The sequence below is a fragment of the Pipra filicauda genome, unplaced genomic scaffold (genome assembly GCF_003945595.2).
Source record: "Pipra filicauda isolate LSUMZ 115617 unplaced genomic scaffold, ASM394559v2 scaffold194_size2289513_pilon, whole genome shotgun sequence".
NCBI classification, from domain to species: Eukaryota; Metazoa; Chordata; class Aves; order Passeriformes; family Pipridae; genus Pipra; species Pipra filicauda.
Window position 1 is genome coordinate 148,417 of NW_024104303.1, and position 21,150 is coordinate 169,566.

The 21,150-nt window shown below is 34.6% G+C and overlaps 1 protein-coding gene across 1 annotated transcript in view; it reads left to right on the plus strand.

The window, feature by feature from the left end:
* Positions 1–21,150, plus strand: part of LINGO2 (leucine rich repeat and Ig domain containing 2) — a 303,555-nt gene that overhangs the window by 80,054 nt on the left and 202,351 nt on the right. Inside the window, exon 2 of the mRNA XM_039380405.1 lies at positions 1,437–1,520. Coding sequence (XP_039236339.1) covers positions 1,503–1,520 — 18 coding nt within the window. The 5' untranslated portion in view covers positions 1,437–1,502. The remainder of the gene's footprint in view (positions 1–1,436; positions 1,521–21,150) is intronic.

Sequence of the window (21,150 nt, forward strand, 5' to 3'; positions counted from 1 at the left end):
AGTATCATACCAGTTATGTTGTATCTTTGGTTATCTGGTTATAGTGAAAGAACTGAGAGAGGTCTCTATGATGAAATTTTTCTTTAGAGGAAACAGATCTTGAGAAAATGCCTCAAATGCCAATGTTTGTGAAAGAGAATGTAGAAAAATAAATAAAACTAAATAATATAGAATAAGTAATGTTGACAGAGTTACAAAGTTACTGAAATAAGACACTGCTGAACTACATGCCACAGTAGTAAACCAGCAATGTAACAACAAGTCAAACTCGGATGGAAAATATCAGATCTATTTTCATACAGTCATAAACTATACCAAAAAGGAAGATGTCCTTCCACAGTCTAAGTTTGAACCCACACTGAGTACCGCATCCGACTCTGAGGACCCCCTCATAAGAAGGACTTGGACCTGTTGAAGTGAATGCAGAGGAGGGTCATATCCGAGGGCTGGAGTACCTCTCCTATGAAGACAGGCTGAGAGAGTTGGAATTGTTCAGCCTGGAGAAGACAAGGATGTGGGGTGACTTTAGAGCACCTTTTAATAACTAAAAGAGGCTACTTATGCTGAAGAGGTAGTTTTTACGGGGCCATGTAGTGATAGAACAAGAAGTAATTGCTTGAAACCAAAGGAGGGTCACTCTAAATTAGATATAAGAAAGAATTGTTGTACAATGAGGGTGGTAAACACTGGAGCAGGTTTCCCATAGAGACAGTAGATGCCCCATCTCTGGAAACATTCATGATGAGGTTTGACAGGATTCTGGGCAGCCTGATCTAGTTGAAGATGTCGCTCCACATTGAAGAGGGATTGGACTAGATGACCTTCAAGGGTCCCTTCCAACTTCTCCCTTCCCCCTGCCCCAAACTATTCTATGATTCTGTGAAATAGCATAAGCTAGTGTCATAATTGTCAAGTAAAATGTATTTGAAGAAACATCTGTCCTTCTGTGTAAACAGTCATGGTATCTATATTAGAGTTTAACCAAAGCATAGAACTCACACGTTTGCTCTGAATATTGGCAATCGATGTTTCTGCTTTTCTTTTATTTCCCCCCATTTTTTCTCCTATGGTTTGACTACCTCAGTTCTGTGGCTTCACTGTACATTGTATTTTTGTTAGTAAAACTTTTAGACAAGAGTATAAGGCACTTGCTTTTAGTAAGAATATGTCTTTTTGGAAATCCTGGCAGTCTTTAGGACAGGGTGTGACAGGGGAGGGTAGAGGGAGTTTTTGTTTTATTTTTAGTGAAAAGTACACACTGAAAACCTGGCATACAGGTCATAAAAACTGAACTACTATTTCTTGTATATCCATAACATAACCTTGCTTCCAGGGTATATCTTCTTTTTTTGAACTATTCTTTACTTTGTGAATAGTTTTATTTTATTTTATATTATTTTATTTGCTGAGGGTTGTGTTTTTTATTTTCTTATCAGATTGATATGAAGATAAACAGCCTGGATGAGGGAAGTAGTGGAGGACTTTCACCACAAGTGTGAAAAATGAGCAGTCCCAACCTGGTAAGTTTTGGGTTTCTTTCTACTGGTGATGGTTTTCCCATTAGTGTTCTCATTTATGTTTGTAGTAAGATCTCAGTTGCTGTTGGTTTATTCTTGATGTAATATTTCTATGTTAATGTCTTAAACTTTGTCTTCTGCGTTAACAAGACACAAGTGCTCGATATCTCAGTAACATTTTGAGATGTAGCTTTGTCATGGATTCCATGATTCAGTCCTCAGCCAAAGTAATTAGCACATAAAATTATTTTATGATCCTTTAAGTATGTATACAATGTTCACATATTTTACCCAGTCTTGTCAGGACTAGATTTTGCAATTTAAAAATTTTATGAACTGAGGGGTCTGTTTTTAAATGTTATTTTTCTGCTTTATTTATTTTATCAGTGTCATGGTTTAGGAATGACACTCTTAACCACAGCCATTCCTCCTGCCATCCGTCAGGTAGGAGACAAAAGTCAAAGATTATGGGCTGAGATAATAACAATTATTGGAAGAAGTAACGAGATAAGAAAAATTGTAACACCGAGAATATTAATAACAAAAGTGTACAAAAGAGGGTGATTTACATACAAAAATGCTCACCAAGCCCAGGAATGAAAAACAACGGTGGATGGACCCTCTGGCCACCACGCTTTTCCCTGACCACAAACCATGTCCACCTTCTTCTCAGAAGCCCTCACTGCCACCCTGCAGCAGTGAGGTCGTACACAATAACAGCCTAGACACAAGGACACAGCCCCAGGCTCCATCCCCTCCCAGCTACTGTGAAAAAAGTAATTCTATCCTGGCTGAAAAGCAGGCAAATTAATTATTTAAAAAAAACCCAACCAAACAAACAAAAAACAACCAACAAACAAAAACCCCAAAACCAAAACAACAACAACAACAACAACAAACAACAAAAAAAAAAAACCAACAAAAAAAAACCAACAAAAAAAACCCCCAACAAACAAACAAAAATCCCCCAAACAAACAAAAAATGCACAACAAACACAATTGTTCTAAGTGTTCAAATTGTAATTTTAAAGCAATTACTTAGCCTAGTCTTATTCTAACAAATGTTTGCTTCAGATGAGTTGTCCTTTTATAAAAGACCTATCTGCAAAAATTTTTTCCTCCCTAAGAGAAAGTCAGTGCAATCAAAGCAGTGCTATCTCTTTTGAGAGAAAAAGTAGCCTGAAATGTTTAGAGACAACAGTGTCTATCTGCACAAAGTAAGTGGAACCAACCCTGTTATTTTTTATACACTAACACATCAGCATTACACACAATCTTTAGCAAATAGGGTGACAGGAAGTGATAAAATAGTTTTAGAAATTAAAAAATAATCGCAACATTTAATAGAGTAATACTTTCAAGCTTATAAGCTGAAAATATAAACCCCCCTTCCCCCCAGTATCAGGGATCTGACACAGTGTAAGACCTTGTGGCCTAAGAATGGATTTGTATATTAAATTTATCAGTAAAGAGATACTTAATAAGGAGTTGTAGATTTCTGTCAATATTGGTCTTATCTGATCTCCAACTTCATATATGTGTGTAAGTGTACTCACTTATATATCTATGTATGTATTTTTCTATCTGTCTACCTATCTATCTATCAATCTATGATAAAGGGATGATATATATCCCTTATTTAAAGGTAACATAACAGTTTTCTGAGTTTTACTATCACTTCTGACAATTCAATCAGTAATACCTCACCATTGCCCTACTTTGAAAGCATATTATGTGATAATGAAAAAGAAAATTCAAAATTCTTGAAAGCTCTTGTAACAAGCTGAAAGAAAGAAAGGGGGTAAAAGCTGGGGAAAATCATCCTCCCCTGTTCCCCCCACAGACTGGGTTCATAAATACCCAGAGTCAGGTAAGGGCAGGAGAGCAACACTGAATACACATCCCAAATGATGCTCATTGTCCTTGTTATAGCACTCCTTATGTCCTTGTTATCATGTCATACTTGACCACACCCCCACACCCTGGGAAAGGACTCTCGCCCTGCTACCCCTTACCCCCTGCAGGTGGTGTGAGGTGGCATCAAATAACCCCAGGGTCCTGACCAGGTCTCTTCTGCCCCTCTGATGCCTGCAAAAATTAACCTTGTCCTGGCTGGAACCAAGACACTTCCTCAAAAAATGAAGGTCATTGACTTTCTTGTGATCACTGGGAGGTGGCAGAGATGTAAAAAATTTTAACAGAGAAACACAAGGAACATTGCTTTATCACTTATGAAGAATATTTCCTTTCCTGTTATGTCAACTTACTTGGCCTATTTGAGCTCTCCAAACTGAATTGTAAGTCCATTAATATTGTAACACTGCTGACTCAAAACCACCTCCTGTCCTATAAACGCAGTCAGTGTCACTTTCATTTTTGACTGACTGTGATTTATTTTTTTCTTTTGCTGGATCCCCAAAATCTCACTAGGACTACTTAGTGGTATTTGCGATTTGTCTCCTTATGCATTTATGACAAAGTTACTGATTCTCAAAATTGCACATAAATGCACATAACGGAGGATGGTCTACTATGGGTTCCTGCAAGAGCTACTTGCTTTGTTTCTGCAGGTCCGAGAGTGCTTTTTGATCCAAGTTTAGACTTTCCCCAGAACTTGGGATTTTCCTATCTTAACATCGCCACCTCTTAGTCATGTTTCAGGTAGCACAGGAATAGAGTGTTTTTCGTTCAATGTGTTTGAATTGCCAGCTGTTCAGTTATCCTTGAAACTTTCTACCCTACAGAAAGTGAAAATACATCTAGAGGGTATCTTTAAAGGAGAAAAAACCTGTAATTTTTTTATGTAGAACAGATAATTTTTGTAAACTTACCTGGATACCTCACTTTAGGGTATGTCTAGAATATACCTTTTAGAATTATTTTGAAAAGAAAAACTGAATATTTTAAATTGTTTTAATCTTCTGAAAACTTTGTATCTTCTACAGTTAGATGAAATGAGTGCATTGGTGAATAACAATAGTAGTAAAACAATCTTCCTCTAGCTAGGTTTCTGTTTTGATTCCCATCAGATATAAGATTTTTCATAGTTGGTTTCTTGGTTGTCTGGTTTTTATCCATGAGGTGATTAGATACTGAAGCAGATTTCTCAGAGAACTTATAAGATATCTGTCCTTGGAGGTGTTAAAGAATAGATTGTACATGATCCTGAGTGGCTTGATTTAAGAAGACCTTAGAGATCTATTTTTTGAGAGGAAGGTTGGACTAGATGACCTCCAAAGTGTACTTCCTTTCAAAACCATTCTGTAGATTTGTGATTCTGTGGTTAACATTATCCCCAAGAAGTAGGAACAAAGTCTTATCAACTGTTTGTCTTAATTTCACTAACCACTTCAAGGAATTAGTTATGAAATTTTGATGAAACTTACATGAAATGTCAGTAGATTTAGTTTGGGGAAATTATCAAGAGACTTAAACTCTGAGGAAAAGTAGTTCAGCTTTGAGAAAACCACACGCTCTTAGGTATCAAGATTTTGCACAACCGTAAACAAACTTTGTATACAGATATTTGAAAATCTGTTTATGCACTGGCTAAAATCCTTTGGGAAGTCTGAAGTTGAGCTAAAAACTGAACTGCAAACATCTAAGATTCACTCTTATTTCTGTTTTAGTCTGGTTCTTACTGTCATCTTTTCCAAAGACAGCTTACAGTAACTAATATGCAACTTTAAAAGTTAGTAGTAGGGTTAGTTTAGTTTACAGCTGTACTTGTTTGTTGTTTTACCTAAAGGAAACCAAGGAAGATTTAACGGGTGTATTTTCTTCATTTTCCAAGAGCAGAATAGTAGAGTACTGTCTTAATGCCATAGGTACAATGATCAAGGCAGTAATTCATTCTTGGCATAGTTTACTAGAAGTCAAAGAAATTGCATCAGAGATTAATCTGACCAAATCATGTTTAAAGGAAACATTAATTTGATTGAAAAACTATCCCAAACTGCAAAAGTGGTTCATTACTGAAAAAGCACTAGTCTTAAAAGCAGTGCTGCCAATAAGTCATGGAATGGGTAGAAAGTATTAATATTGACTCTTTAAGCCCTTATTTTTAGCTACTTCAAAAGGCCATTTAATTTCTGTCACTATTTTCTCTTTTTGCCTGTATTAATAACTGTTAACTTTTTTTCCTGACCTTTCAGCATTTCTAGAACACCTTCATTTAATAAGGAATTCATTTGCAGGTGTAACAGTTATTTATAGTCATCAGCTTTTTTGCTATCAGTATGTTTTTAAGCATGTTAGTTGGAATGGGAAAGAAAAGATGATTTGGGGAAACTGCATCAGTATACTGCATACTATAATTAAGTATAGCATATTATTTATTTTTTAGTGTAAAAAATTGCTATCAGTTTTGTGAGCAACATTTCAGACATACTATCACATTAAACATTACTAGGAGAAATCAGAAGTTTTCTTCTTAGTATATCTATGGTTTTTGACATACAAAAAATTTGTGTGACATTATTTTAGCAAGCAGTATCATCAAGATGAAATCTTGTCTGTTAATTCTACATTCTACTCTGAGAATATAGAAGTAGTAAAGTTAGGTGTCTTTCCACAGGTATAGGCACAGTTTTATAAATAGCTTTTACAAAGGGAAGGAACCTCTCTGAGAAAGAGTCCTGAGCTGGTTTTTGTTTATACCTTTCCTCCCTTGTGTTGTTCTGGCTGGAAAAAGGTTCCATTTAGTGTGAAGATATTTCCCAAAAACAAATGTTACTGTGATTCTTTTGGGTATTCTAGAATTGTACCCTGTCATTAGTTGAGATGAAGTACAAATAGGACTCAGGAAGAGTAAATGTTACTGGAGCTATCATATCACATCCCTTAGCTGAAAAGAAGTGGGTGAGTCCACTTGACTATATCTGTACTAACTATATGAATATATCTCTTCAAAATCAGACTAAAATCATATACCTACCTCCATGTTCAAGATCTCCTTTTATTCTCATATTGGTAAACTGAGTGGTGTTTGATCTAACTGTGGAATAAAGATGCATGTCCTATTCATGTCACTGTTTTATTTCAATATAGCAGCTACTACACACTTCTTTTAGGTTGTTATGCTTCTTCATATTAACTTTCAGAAGATACTTCTTGGTGAGTCCAGTTTCTCAGTTAGTATGTTATCAGATTCAATTTGATCAGATGAGCTAAACCACTTCAGGACAGCAGTTCTCTGTTCCCTTATTTTAATGCAAATTTCTAGGGCTTTTCTTGCATTTTTAGATACTTTAAGAGTAGAGCTGAGGAATCCCCTGATTTTTTAGATTCTTTGTTATTTCAGGTTTGTTTCTTCATATCAGTTTTCTCTAGTTGTCTGTGAGACATCTCTGGCAGTGAAAGTGTTATAAAATCAGTGGGGGACAGACTGCTCTTTGATCTGTTAATTTAGTAGAAGGATGAAAAGATGTTTTTTGGATGCTTCAAAAACAGTAGGTGTGGGTGGGTGGAAGGGTAATGAAAGACAGGGAGAGCACAGGAGCCCAGAAAGTAGGGCAGGGATTGTAGCAAGAGGAAGTGAAACAGAATACAGCTAGAAAGAGAATGAAGATGACTATCAAAATATTAAAAAGGTGGTGAGAAAGGGAGAGAAAAAACTCTGATGTTAAACAGTGTGTAGTATATCTTTGGTATGTGGTTACTTCTCCAAATTCACAAACATTTACCTGTGCATTAGTCCTATCATAAACATCTTGAAACATCTTGGAAACAAGCAAATGAAAAATTCTGCTTAAGTTACAAAGCAGTATTTATCCATTCCCCTCTCCTTAAAAAATGTATCCAGATCCATGACCCCTGTCCAACTTGTGCTGAAGCTGTAACTCACCAAAAAAGCAATGTCAGCATTCCCTTCTCTGATGTCATAAGAAATGTATGATTCTCTTCCCTTCTTACTTTTAAGAATTTCTTTCTATTTTGCAGGTTTGGGTTTAAACCTTAGATTGTTCTTATACTTCATCATGTTCTTGAACTGTATCCAGTCTTCAGCTGGTTTGGAGAAGAAGTTCTAAACCTCTAATTAAGTTCTGATGAGCATTTCCATGTGATGCATGCAGAAAAGAAAGTCTCATAGAGGGAATGGAATGTCCCTGGTTTAACAGCACTCTTTACTTTTAATAAAGCTGTTCTTATAAGCAGAAAACTTTCTATTATGTGAAATTGCAAAACCTTTTTGCCATCTATTATTTTATCTCCATTACTAAGAGTATGTTTTATAATAAAGTAAGATTCCCTTCAAAAACTGACTATTCAATGCTGGGAAAGAAAGCATGTCTTGACCTGTGCAGCAGTAATTTAGGGTCCACAGTCTTATGTCTGGACATAATGCGTGTGAATGTCCCTCTTCTGTGAGTTCTGGTTTATTACTGCTTAATTTTTACTTTATAGTTACTGGTGCTGAACACACCTCCATAATTTCCTTATGCTTTAATGACTTTTAAATAATAATAGCAAATAATTTAAGAATAGACCATCACATATAGATTTTATTTAATTGTGAAACAGTGCCTCACTCACTCTAGAAGAAATCATTTGTTAGAAAAAAATCCTAGAAACCTTTATGTTGCAAAGTATTTTTACATTTGATGTGTCAGGTATATGCCACATGGTCAATGAACTGAGTTTAAGGATGGTTGAGTGTTCTTTAAGAGGGGTAGGCTTATCAGTTCATAAATATATGCGAAAACAACTTTCCCAACAAACTTCTCCCAATATAGAGAAAATCCTGAAAAATACTGCCCAAAACTGGTAATTATTGTCCTCTTTGTAATTGGCCTTGTAAAATATTCTTGTTGATATATGCTTTGTTATATCTTACCAAGGCAGTTAATTCTTTTTAAAGATAATGCTTAGCTGAGTTGTGTTATTAATCAAAATCTATGCCTCCAGCAGCCATTCCTACGGGAAAATAAAACAAAATGTAGAAGTGGTAAAAAGGAAAATGAAGCTATAATACCAAAACTGTTTGCCATGTTGATCTTTTTTTTGTTTTAACTGACAAAAAAAGGTTTTATTTGCAGCACTGAGGCATAAGTTAGTTCTCTGGATGTCAAGATGGCCATATTGAAGGCAGTTGGTTACAAGAATAAGTTTTCATAATGCAATGTGTTAATATATCAGTATGTTAAGATTATTATTCAGGAGTCTTATATGTTAAAACATTTAATTTATGTAACTTTAAAACATTTTAACTAAAGTAACTTTAGTCGTGCTGTCTCATGCCAGATCTGATTTATTCTTTGTGGAGGAGATGTAAACCACTTCTCACATTATAATGTGTTTGTAGGGAAAAAAGGAATATTTTGCAATCTGTATGACAAACAATTAATCTCATTATTACTGGCCAAAGTGTTATTTCACAAACCAGTGTTTTCCAACAATATTGCATGAAAAAGTTGTTTGCCCAAGATAAACGTAGTCAAAGAACAAAATGGAAAAAAATGACGATATATGCAGCAGGACAGAGAAGAGAGGTGGCTTGGATGAAGAACTCTTAAGTGCTAAATTCAGTATTGGCTTAATGGAGAATTTCTGTGGGGTTCTTTTTGTTTGTTTTATAAGCTACAAGGATTAGCAGGTACTTTTTCTGTTATAATAAAAAATATCCTAACATCCCTGGAAAAGCTTTTAAGCACAAGTATTTTTGTCCTCGTCCTTGCCCCACTCGTCTAAAAAAAGCCTAGAGTACTTTGTTTGTACTGAATGGGCCCCTTGGCATATTACTGCAGGGGTTAAGGGAAAACTAACCTCAAATCAAGAGCGAGAGACGTGTGGGCAATCCATATGAAAAACCAGCATGAAAATCACTGGCATTCTAGAGCTGCTTCACAAATGGAAACAAGAGTGAATTATGAGGAGAGAGAACCATCTTGCAAAGGCAGGGAGCCCATATATGAATATTCTTGCAGGTACCCCCACATCTGTTTGGGCATAGGACTTACATCACTTAGATCACTTCTGCTTGGTTTAGTAAACTCTGTCCACTACAAGGGCAGTCTGAGAAGATGCAGATCCGTGTGAGAGCTGTTCTCAGCAAATGTCAAATTCCTGAAGTCCCTTATAGAATCATACAATGATTTATTTAAAACCATTACCCTTTGTCCTATCCCAAGAGATCACCCTAAAAGGTTAGTCCCAGTCTTTCTTACAAACCTCCTTTAAATATTAAAAGGCAGTGGCAGTTACTGAGTCTTCCTGAAGTCTTCTCTTCTCCTGGCTAAACAACTTCAAATCTCTCAGCCTTTCTTCAATGGGGAGATGTTCCATCTCTATGCCAGTTTTAAGCATTCCCAGTTAACCGTATTAAGACTTCAGACTGTCAGTTCTTCTCTTTTTTCTTGTTTCACTTTTTCTTATCCCCTAATCTTCCCTCTCTATGTCTGTGGGTCTTGGTCAAAGACATCAAGCATTATTCCTGTTGTTTCTTTTCATGCCTAAGGGACATTCCAGGACATTCCAAGTAAAGTTCATTTTTCTATTCACATAACTTTTTTTCCCCTTACTCTAGTGCAGTCTCTTGCCGGAATCTCTTTCCTTTCTAATGGACCATATCATAATCAAAATTACAAGTCTGCCTCACCTAAAAGTAAAATAATTAATTTAGTTAATGCAGAACTGGATTGATAATGTGTAATAATTATGGCTAATGTGTCACAAGAGGCAATAAATATGGATAGTAAGACATACAACAGCCATTTTCAGTAATGTGAAGCCCACAGAATATATTCCCCCTATCTCTTCCAGTTTTTTCATTATGTAAATTTATCCATTTAGGGCTATGCAGCTGTTGTCAGATTAAAAATTTATCTGCAGCCTACCAAGATACAGCAGAATTTTTCAGCAGTAAACTTCACAGAGAGGAAACAAATGAAATTAATAAAATCAGAATATTCATGGGAAATAACACATCAATCCTTATGAAACTAGAGACATCTAAAGCATATACAAACATACCTACATTCATGAATGCATACATTTTTGCTTTTGTAAAGGACCAGCTGCTCTCTATGGCAGGGTTGTGCCTTTAGGAAGCTGATCAGAGTCCATTTCTTCTCTGCCCACTGATTGTGGAAAAAGTATCAAATAAAGCAAAAGAAGTCTCTTCTCATTATACATTATTATGAATTTCAAATCCAAAGTTAGAATTGTATCTGAAGTATATGGGCAAAATCCTTGGAGACTTTTTCACCAGCATGTAATTTCATTAGAATTCATTAAATCCCTATATAGAAAAAGAAAAGGAAAAAAAAAAAAAAAGCAACCCCTGGGAGAGTTGTTCATTTTAGCTTTCTTTCTCTTCCTTTGAATTACATGCTTGCAAGATTTTTTAAAATATTTCTGTCTTGTTTTTCATCGTGGTTTGCATTGCCATTTCCAATGTACTGCCAGTAAGGCAGCGTGATTGAGTCTAAAATTTTAATCAATATATTCTCAAGTTCTGAAGAAGTACAAATGTAACTTTGTATCTTATCTCTACACTCTACTGAATGTGTTTTATTTCTGTTAAAAACTATGTATTTATATGGTTGCTAAATGCTGAAGGATTGTCACATATTAAATATTTGCTGCAACTATCAAAATTAAATCCTTCTCTCGATCTTGGCATGCCAAAGCAATAACATTTGACTGCAAAAGTTCAATAGCTTTGCAGAGTTTTGGGGTGTTTTGTTTTGGGTTTTTTGGTTTTTTTCTTCTTATTGCACTGCAGTTATAGTCAGACAATGCTGAAATTTGAAGAAACTGTGTAATCTCAGTATTAATATTCTCTGCATTCTATTTTTTGCTTTTGTATTGAATTTTAATTCCCCTGGAACCTAAGACAGCTGACTGAGTCACAATGCTAATAGTGATTAACACTAGGACTGTGTGATTTGTAAGCAACACAACCCTTCCATAATACTCCAGCTTCCAGAAAGAGAAAAGTTAAGAAATAAGTAGTCAGTGAGTCTTTTGACAAAGTCCTTTGTGGCTTCAGATTTAAGGAAGTTTTTCCTGTGCTACAGTAGACAAAACATGGCTTATATTTTTTGAAAGGTGTGCTTATAGAAATTCAGGATGTTGAGGGGCAGGGGACTTGATTTCACAAAACCTACTTTGTAGTAGCTCCTCTGCATTTCTGTTTAACTTTCATTAATTTCTTAAGAAAACAGGCTGAATAGGGTTACCAAGGAAAAAGAGGGGGTTTGATTGTTTGTTTCTTTGTTTTAGGGAGGCATTTGAGTTTGGTAAATACTTAGCTCAATTCTTGTACACCTCAGCATGCTCTTTCCTTAAATTGAAGTCAGGTTGTTTTATTGTAGAGTATAAGAGCTCCAGAGAGAGTTGCTTCATTTCTGGACTTGAGCAATGACATTGTGCAAGCTTCTGCAATGGGACATCTTGGAGACAGACATAAATTTTGTTTTATAATTTTGCAAGTATTGGGCTATCCATGCCCAGTATGTTTTTTAGTATAAGCTGGAGAAGATGAAAAAAAAGGAGGGTGGGGTTTGGAGGAAGAAAAAAAACCCAACTATGAATCTTTAAGAAATATATATTTGGAAACTACCTGATTCTGTTATTCCTTCTGGAAGTATAGATACTCTATTGCGCATCTAGGATGAACTATCATAATGTTTGGCTTTATTGGTATTCTAGAACTGATTAAAAATTGCCAGAGATTGGCAGAAGATAACAGACTGACACAGGATGTTTAAGTCAGGTAGAAGAGACTGCTGCTTTTGTCTTCCTCCTCCCCAAAGAAAAATGTGATATTTTTGTAAGAATATTTTAAAGTTTTTTTTAATCAGCAAGCCATTTCAGCAATCATTTTCTGATTAACATTATCTATAACATCATTTTAGATGAGAAGGCAGCAGTTAGACACATTTGTCTTTTGTTTCTCTGTGGGTAATATCTATAAACTCTTGAGTCTATGACCTCTTCTGAAACTGCAGGAATTATTTTTTTAAGTTTCACTTTCCAAACTATGCAAAACCAATACTGAGGCCCAGGCAGAATGTCTACCATGTCTGTAGAAATTTACTACAAGATTTGGCAAAAATATTTTGACAAAATCCTTTACTACCTCTAAGGTGCTGATTTTACATTTTCAGAGTGCACCTTACAGAATTTTGTCACCATAGTAAATATAGAAATATTTTGTCATCTCCATGTATGATTTGAAGTGATAGACTATGGAGTATGATATTTATCCATCATCACAGGTGTAGCTCTCCTTTGGTATTCTTGCCAGCTTATTTTTCAGGCTTCATGAAGGGTGAACAAATCACAATTAACTTTTCAAACAGGACCACTCAGGAGGATTCAAGCAACTAAAATTAGACCATAAGTTAAAAAATCTTGCCTCAAAACCTGACTTTCTTTTGCTGCTACTAATGTTAATAATAAACCTCAGGGCCTTAAGCTCTCTTCTCATTTACAGTTTCTCTTCTTCTCCTCTCTGAATAATGTGTCCCAGATGAATCCACTTGCCTTATCAAGACTATACCCACTGCATTCCTTTATTATAATAGGCTGCAGTGCAACTTTGGTAATTGCTAGAGGCAGCTAGGCAGCAGTGTTTAAAATGCTATGTGTGGAAGCAAAGCGTCCTGACAATGTTTTACCTATTCTCTTGTTACAACCTTATGGCTGTATTTCTTTGAGCAGCAGGGCCACGTTTTTTAGTGAAGTTGTTTCTTAAAGTTTCTTTTTTTGTGTTTTGTCTTCTTTTTTGTTCTTGTGGTACTTTTTAGTGTTTGAGTAATACTGTTTTCGTATGCTGCCCTAATGACATTTCTGTAGGAAATGAGTATTTTAGTTGGGTCGGAAGTAAAAAGTCTATTTGCAAACATTTTTTTGTTTGGTTTGTTTGTTTGCTTTTTGTTTTTGTTTTTTTTTTTTTTTTTTTTTCTGATTAGGAGTCTTTTTTTGTATGGCTGTCTCAGCTGGTCCAGCAGCTCCTAGTCCAAGATGAAATTCACTCTTCAGAAGTACTGTTTTAAATTACAAAAAAAAAAAAAAAAAAAGACCCCCTTGTTAAATGTGGAGGATCTGTAGTTAAAGCTGTGATTTTATTAGCAGCCTTTCTGCCCCTGAACTAATTAGTTCTTTCAAGTCCAAATGGGGGCGGCAGGGGGAGTGTTTCCATACTACTGTTTTCTTTATTTTAAACAGAGAAGAAATTATAGCTTGGAATTGCAGGTGTTTTAATCTATGAGAATGGGAATGACCTGAAGGGCATTGATGTTATAACTAGTGGAAACAGTCAAGCTAAAGTTAGCTTCAGTTATCTACAGTATTGAGTTATGAAAATGAAAATAATCTGAAATAAATTCAAACACCAGAATCGCCTTTTCTTAAAAATGCAAATATCCAGCTTAAAATGTATTTCACACAGAATTTTCCTATTTTATGTCTATGATTTATATAACTACAAATGTAGTAAAAATAAGGAGAGACTCCAGTTCTGAAAGCACTTAAACTCTTCTGCATTACCTCTGAAGATATAATTCCATTAGTATATGTGCACTCATTTATTGTGTGTGAATTTGAGCTGTCATGAAACCATTCACAGTTAACCTGAGCTGGAAAAGTTGAAAGATGCCACTCTTGAGCAATAACAGCATAAGTTGCAATACATAGATTTCTAAATTGACAGGTTCCTCTTTCTAAATGCAAACAACCCCTGGGATTAAGATACAATTAGGGCATATGAAAAGTAAAGAACACATTGAAAAATTCCAAATATTTTTCTAAGAATGTACATTTTTTACTTATCTTTTTCTTTTTAAAAAAAATTAAAAAAAGGAACAAGCGCAGTCATTAGAACTGGTACCAAATTAATTTGAATTATTTGTAAATATATTTGTCTCTTAATTTTCAGAGAATATTTATGGACTACTTATTTTTCACCAAGCAAAAGTTCTTTAACTTGATTCTTCTATGTTTAGACAACACCAGTATTAAGAATGTGGGTGAACAGGCTTTATTTGGGGGACAATCATTGTTACGGCTTTTTTAATGGAAAAGCTGCTGAAGTTGGTTTTTAAAGACTTCACTGACTTTGGGGGGCTCTTTTTCTTTTTTTAGTCCTGGCTTGAATTAGGTGTGTTTAGCTGGGCACAGTGCAGAGGTAAAGGTGGATGGTCAGGCAGCCCCTTACAATCTTACACGCACTGCTCCGCAGCTCCTCTTTCAGCTGACCCTGCTTAAGGTACCCTGGTAGTTTTCCTCATAGTGAATTTTTTTGCCTCTGAAGTGATAGAAGTTATCCAAGGGAAAAAAAAAGTAAAAATCCTTCAGTATTACCTTGTCTGGGTTGTGTTCTGCCCACAGAACACAGAAGGAGGGCTTCTGCTTCTCCATCTTCACCAAAAGTTTGAGGTCAATATTTATTTAGTGTTAAATTCTGATAGATATAAAGTACCCTAATCTCAAACCATTCGCCCAAATAATCACTGAAGTCAGATGGAGCATGTGCATTTCTGAACCTCAGAATTTTTTAAGGACTCCTTGTATATGAATACTCTGAGGTATCATTTTTGTCAGTGAATATCTATATGGGAATTCAGCCTTCACATATAGTCATTTTATTACTAATTCATTATAAGAACTATTTTTCAAGGGTTTAATTAAAATATACATAGTGTTAAAAGTCTCAATTTTCTTAACAAAGGGGAACATAGTAATTTCAACTGTTGTTTAAAATACTACATAAAATGATGTCCATTCTTACTGAAGAAAAAATTACCACAAAAATGTGCGATTAATTCTTGGGATTAATTCTTTGGGGTTTTTTGATTTTGTTTTTTTGTTTTGGTTTTGTTTGGGGTTTTTTTTTGTTTTACTTTTTTGGGGGGGATTTTTTTGGGGGGTTGGGGTTTTTTTTTGTGTTTTTTTTTTGTTTGTTTGTTTTTTCTTTTGCTGCTAAATTTTATTAATATGAATAAAAATTAGTGTTACGATTCATAAAAGATATCTTTCATGAGTATTTCACAAATTTGAGTAATTTCTAATAATAACTACCTAACAGCATGTCCCTGATTTCCCCATCTTTTGAAACTGCCATGATATTTCATATTTTGAAGCATGCTTTAGTCTAAGCATTGTCATATTCCTGTATTGGTTCATAAAAGATGGAATTTATGGTAAATATGTAGAACTGTTCAGGTGTTTCTGCTACAGCAGCATGCTTGGTGGGCCACCAAATAGATTTATAATACAGTATAATTATTTTGGGTTTATAGACAAATATAAATGAATGATGTGCAAATTAAGCCGTAATTAGATTCGCATAGTCAGATGAATTTCTGAAATTGTATATTTCAGTATACCTTCTGCCTTTCTACTCAGTGAAAGCCTGAATAAAAACTACAATTTTCCTGTGGGGTTTGCATGTTTGTTGGCTGGTACCTTTAAACTTGATGAGCTTTTTTGTTGATTTCCTGAGTGAGGAGCCTAAAGATAATACATGATCAGTATATTTTTATGGACAGAAGAAATTCAGGTCTTTCTGAAAAGTGTAAATCCAGTGTTTTGCAGAACAGGGTAAAATTTTTCCTGGAGAAGTAATGCAAACAGGTTAGTTTTTAATTCCAAGCCCACATGAACAAAGATTTTGAGTTTACATTATTATTCCGTGTTAGTGCCAGGTATCCTCATTCTCTGCATGAAGAAGGACTTGCCTTTGTGGAATTTGGTTTTGTCAAGATTTGGGCCTGCTGAAGTTGCACATTTGTATTAGAGTTGGTTGTGGTTTATGTGCAAATATAATAAGTAGATTATTTTTTCCGGTGTACTACTTTTCATTTCAGCTTTTCTATTTCATGCATAATTTTTGTGTAAATTATTCCATTTAATTATTGTTGGAAATGGATGAATGGCCTTAGGAACCATCAACAAAAGTTTAATTTAATTCAATTGAATTTATATAATGTTACCTGTCTGAGATGAAATTTCAAATACCATTGAGAACAAAGAAATGAGACAATGGTACAAAAAGACGCTTGCAAACTGAGCAAAACCAGCAAAAAATAGTTCTAATTAATTTAGAGGGAAAATAATTGAAGTGATCAGTGTTTTCCCACCTGCAGATGTCTGGATTTTGATGAAATGGTAAGACTGGCACAGACCTAATGTAGTGAACAAACACCAATCAAGACAGGAAGTATCAGCTGAAATGGGAACAAAGAGGACAATGCAAAATGATAGTGGTATGAAACAGCCAGATGATAATTGTCTGTTTCTGTTCTGACTGCACTTCTATTCTGTCTATTTCATCCTGTTTTCCCTTGCTTATTGCCTTCTGACTGTTATCAGTCACTCTGAAAAAGTTATAACTTCTTTCTAAATGTCCACTTCCATTACTGATGTTTCAGGCAACCCCAGATCTTGCTAGTACAGCGAAGGGTAGGCAGCCAAGTTCAGTGTTCAGCCTTGTAAACAATCCAGGGACCAAAAGGGGGTTTAGTCCGTTTAGTCCATTAGAAGACAGTGAAGTGGTTAAGTATGTCCAACCTGTCCGCTGGTTTGTGGGAGTGAAGATAAAACATGAAGATGAAAGCAAATTGTTTTTTAACTAATTAGTGCAGATGTCTGAGTTTCATAGGACTCAGAGTAGAAGCAGAAACCAGTTAAGGAACATCACCTTTCAATAACTAAAAAATATATTAAAAAATAGTGATAGGGGCATCACTTCACCAAGGCAAACAGATTAATGTCTCAGAGAAGTAAGAGTAAAATGAGTTAAAATAAAAGAACTGGTTTCACTTTTTGATGTTTTCTTGATGAGACTTAATAGTAACACTAATTTCTTTTGCTAGTAATTTAAATTATGAACTATTTAAACCTACCTTGTGAGACACTTCACTTCTTTGCCTTCTATTATGAAAAACAATGAGAGAGAGGTGAGAAGAGGCATTAGGCTTTCTCATATTAGCTCTTAAATGGCTATGGGCCATGATTGCAACATCATTTTTGAAAAGACATCTTTAACTGGAAAGCTTAGTTCAAGTTTCTTATTTTCATGCAAGCTTGTGTCTAAATTCCAATTGTGAAATAGTTAGTATTCAGTTACTATATTTATTATATGTATGTTTTCGTTTGGAAAATGAAAAATTACAGCATCTTGCAACAAAATTTTAGAAAAGTTTGGTAATGTTCTTCACTGTCATGAGCGGTTCTAATTACATTACATCAACATTGCTTCAAACAGATGAATGGAGACATGGTAATATACACCTCATGAGAGTCATAGATGCACACACATCTTTATTTTCTGTTTGTTGTTTCTTCACATTTTTAGTTTGTCATTTAAACTTTGATACATAACTCCATAAATAATACAAAACATTAGATGTATGTTTTATAAAAATATGTATATTTATGAAAACATTTGATTTAAACATGTGGTGTGAAATATTATGACTAAGAAACATTGCCATTCAACATATAAATATTTAAGGATTCCTTATTTTGTGTCAGCAAACTCCTGATATTGAAACACGGAAGACTGGAAATCTCTCTTCAATCATTCATTCCATTGTTTTACACAGTCTACGTTTAATTTTGCACAGACCTTATTCTGATCTTCCATCCAGTGGAACTGCTCGGTTTTTTCTCACAGTTATTAATATGTGGTTTTGCTTTGTGTAACTTCATGCATGTAGCCAGCAGAGTTATATTATAGGACATCATTGTTTCAATTATCTTTTTTCAATGTGCTGCTGTAGTAAAGGGTTTTTGTTAGAGTTAACTAAAACAGTCACTGCATTAATGCCCTCACAAGGTCTTCATTTTGATGATTATTCCTAAGCAACTCAAAACATACAGAAAACAAGATGGAAACAAACAACAGCAATAGCTGGGGTTGTTTAGCCTGGAGAAAAGGAGGCTCAGTGGAGATCTTATCACCTTCCACAACCACCTGAAAGGAGGTTGTAAGCAAGGTGGGGGTTGGTCTCTTCTCCCAAGTACCAAGAGGTAGGACAAGAGGCAATAGTCTCAAGTTGCATCAGGGCAGATTTAATGGGATATTAGGAAAAATTTCTTCACCAAAATTTGCCAAGCATTACAAGTTGCCAAGCAGTGACCCAGGAAGTGGTTGAATCACCATTCCTAGAGGTATTTGAAAGGTGCATAGATGTGGCACATAGGGAGATACTTTAGTGGTGGACTTGGCGACACAGGTTAATGATTGGACTTGATTGTCTTAGCGGTATTTTCCGACCTAAATGATTTTGGTCGGAATTGCGTTTGTCTTTATGGTATTGCGTTTGTCTATGTGAAACATTTTATTTCACTGACTGTTGTATTGATTTTTTCTCTTCTTTCTAATACTATAATAGTAGTAGGTTTTCAAGCTTTAGTCTAATCCAGGAACTTGTGGTCCTTCAAAGCAGGCCAGAATTTCAGAAGTAAACTATATCAGGATCTTACAAAAATGAGTAAAATCTACCTTAAACTGTAGGAAGAATTTTTAAGGCATTCTTGCCCAAGAAAATCATAGTGCAAGGTTTCCCAAATTTTTTCTATTTAAATCTGGTTGTATGCACATTGGTTATATGGTAATTCTACAGGGACTTGTTTGGTTTTGAATGTAGGCTTCTGGTTCTCCTGAATTTCAGAACTCTCCCACTGCATCAGAATTACAGACTCAAAACTGTCTGTGATGTGCTTGACAACTCTGTTATATTAACTTCCTCTGAATCATGGAATGTCTTGAAGAATAGTTGAAAAAAATGTGTAGTTTTGTTTGTTACTTAGGAATTGTTATATTAAGAAGATGTCTGGTTAATCTAAAAATAATGAGAAGTTGAAAAGTGTTGTCAACACTTGCATTTACTTGCAGTTGATACATAATTGCTTAAGGAAATTGTGGGTTGTGATAGGTCAGTCTTGTTTTTCATGTCTGTAAAAAATTTCAGCTTGCTAACTCTAAAAATTCAAGTCTTATGTTCTAATTTTTTTTTTCATTTTTTGGGGCAAAGAGGTGAAAAAAGGGGTGAAGATTAGACTTTCAAGATCTGAAAGAAGATATATATCTTTACAATTAGTCAGTGTAATATTTTTTTCTGCATTTATTTACAATGAAGAAATATTTCTTTTATCTTTCTGTTATGTCCTTGACTAATGTGTCTTTCGAAGGTATATAGTATAATATCTGTATTGTGGAATATTATATATGTAGTGTGAATGACCCATATCCCATGGCATAGGGACGTTAAACTATATCAGTAATCCATCTAATCACAGTTATTGAGCAATAACAACTTTCAAGCATTACAAATTGATCACAATTACAAAGAAGTGACAAAAATTTATATGTCATATGATTCAAAGGTTAAATCATATTTCCTTGTGCATTTATGCAGTATTCCTTTCAGTATGGATATAGTTTCACTTTTTCCTGCAAAACAGAAAGAAAAAAACAATAAATAGATAATAAGTTTTGACCTAATATGTTTAAAATGGTGATATAATAGATTGATGCACTTATCAAAGAGGAATAAAGCAAATATCAGAATTTTTTCAGGGCACTATTAAGTTATGTAAAGTTTGAGTTGAGTAATTTTATTTCTGGACTTTTTAAATGTGTTACTAATTTGAAGCTTTAAATTTAATAGTAACTTGGAAACTTGCATATTTGGAGTTGCTTTTTAAAATTTTCTCAGAACTAGTGAACTCCTTGATATGTAGAAGGATTCTTTTGCAAACAGCTGCAACATAACCAAAAAGTTGACTTTTGTTTTTATTTCTTTTGTTTCCTTTTCTTCTTCATATCCTGTGATATTTCATACAGGGAAAAAATAGAAACAGTGAGCAATGAAAATATGGTTTGAAAAGTCTCTCTATAGGACAAAACCCCTGGATTTTAGTATGTGATATTTCTCTTGGTTTATATATCTTCAAAGCTGCCTCCCAGGTTTTTTTATAGGCAAGACTAATTTCAGAAACGTAGAACAATCTGTGAAAGTATTTCTTGGAAAAGTAAAGGTGATTTTTATGTGATGGATTGAAGAAGGATATGCATTTCTGAATCTGAATTGAGGAAAAAACACAATTAACTTAGACATTTCTAGAAGTAGCATGTAAAAATTGCAAGGAAAAAAAAAAAAAGAAAAAGTAGGCCTGACATAGGAAGATACTGCCATCGAAGACACTTCAAAGGTTTAACTGAAATAAATATGAAATTTTATCACAAAGACGATTCCTCATAACTTTCAGGATAGTCTTTCTTCCCAAATCTTGCAATGCCCTGTTTGATTTTGAATATTACTCACAAATCACAGAACTAGCTTACTGGACTAAACATCTGACGTGTTCATGCATAAGATACAGAAGGATAAACTTGGTGAAAGGCTCGTAAAGCTTTTCTTTTCTCTTTCTGAACCTTTAAATGCAGCAGAGAGTATATTTATTAAAACATTGAGAAAGACTACCCTATTCAAAATTAAAATTTTGCATACATAGGAAAAAACTGCAAACTAACAGAAAAAAGAAAACAAACCCACAGATTTTTGGTACATGTGGTAATTAATGAAAATCAATTGCATTTTCTTTAGCTTGAAATTAAGTCTTCCTAAAATAGAAATGTTTTCATACCCCTTATTTCCATCCTACACTAGCAACGATT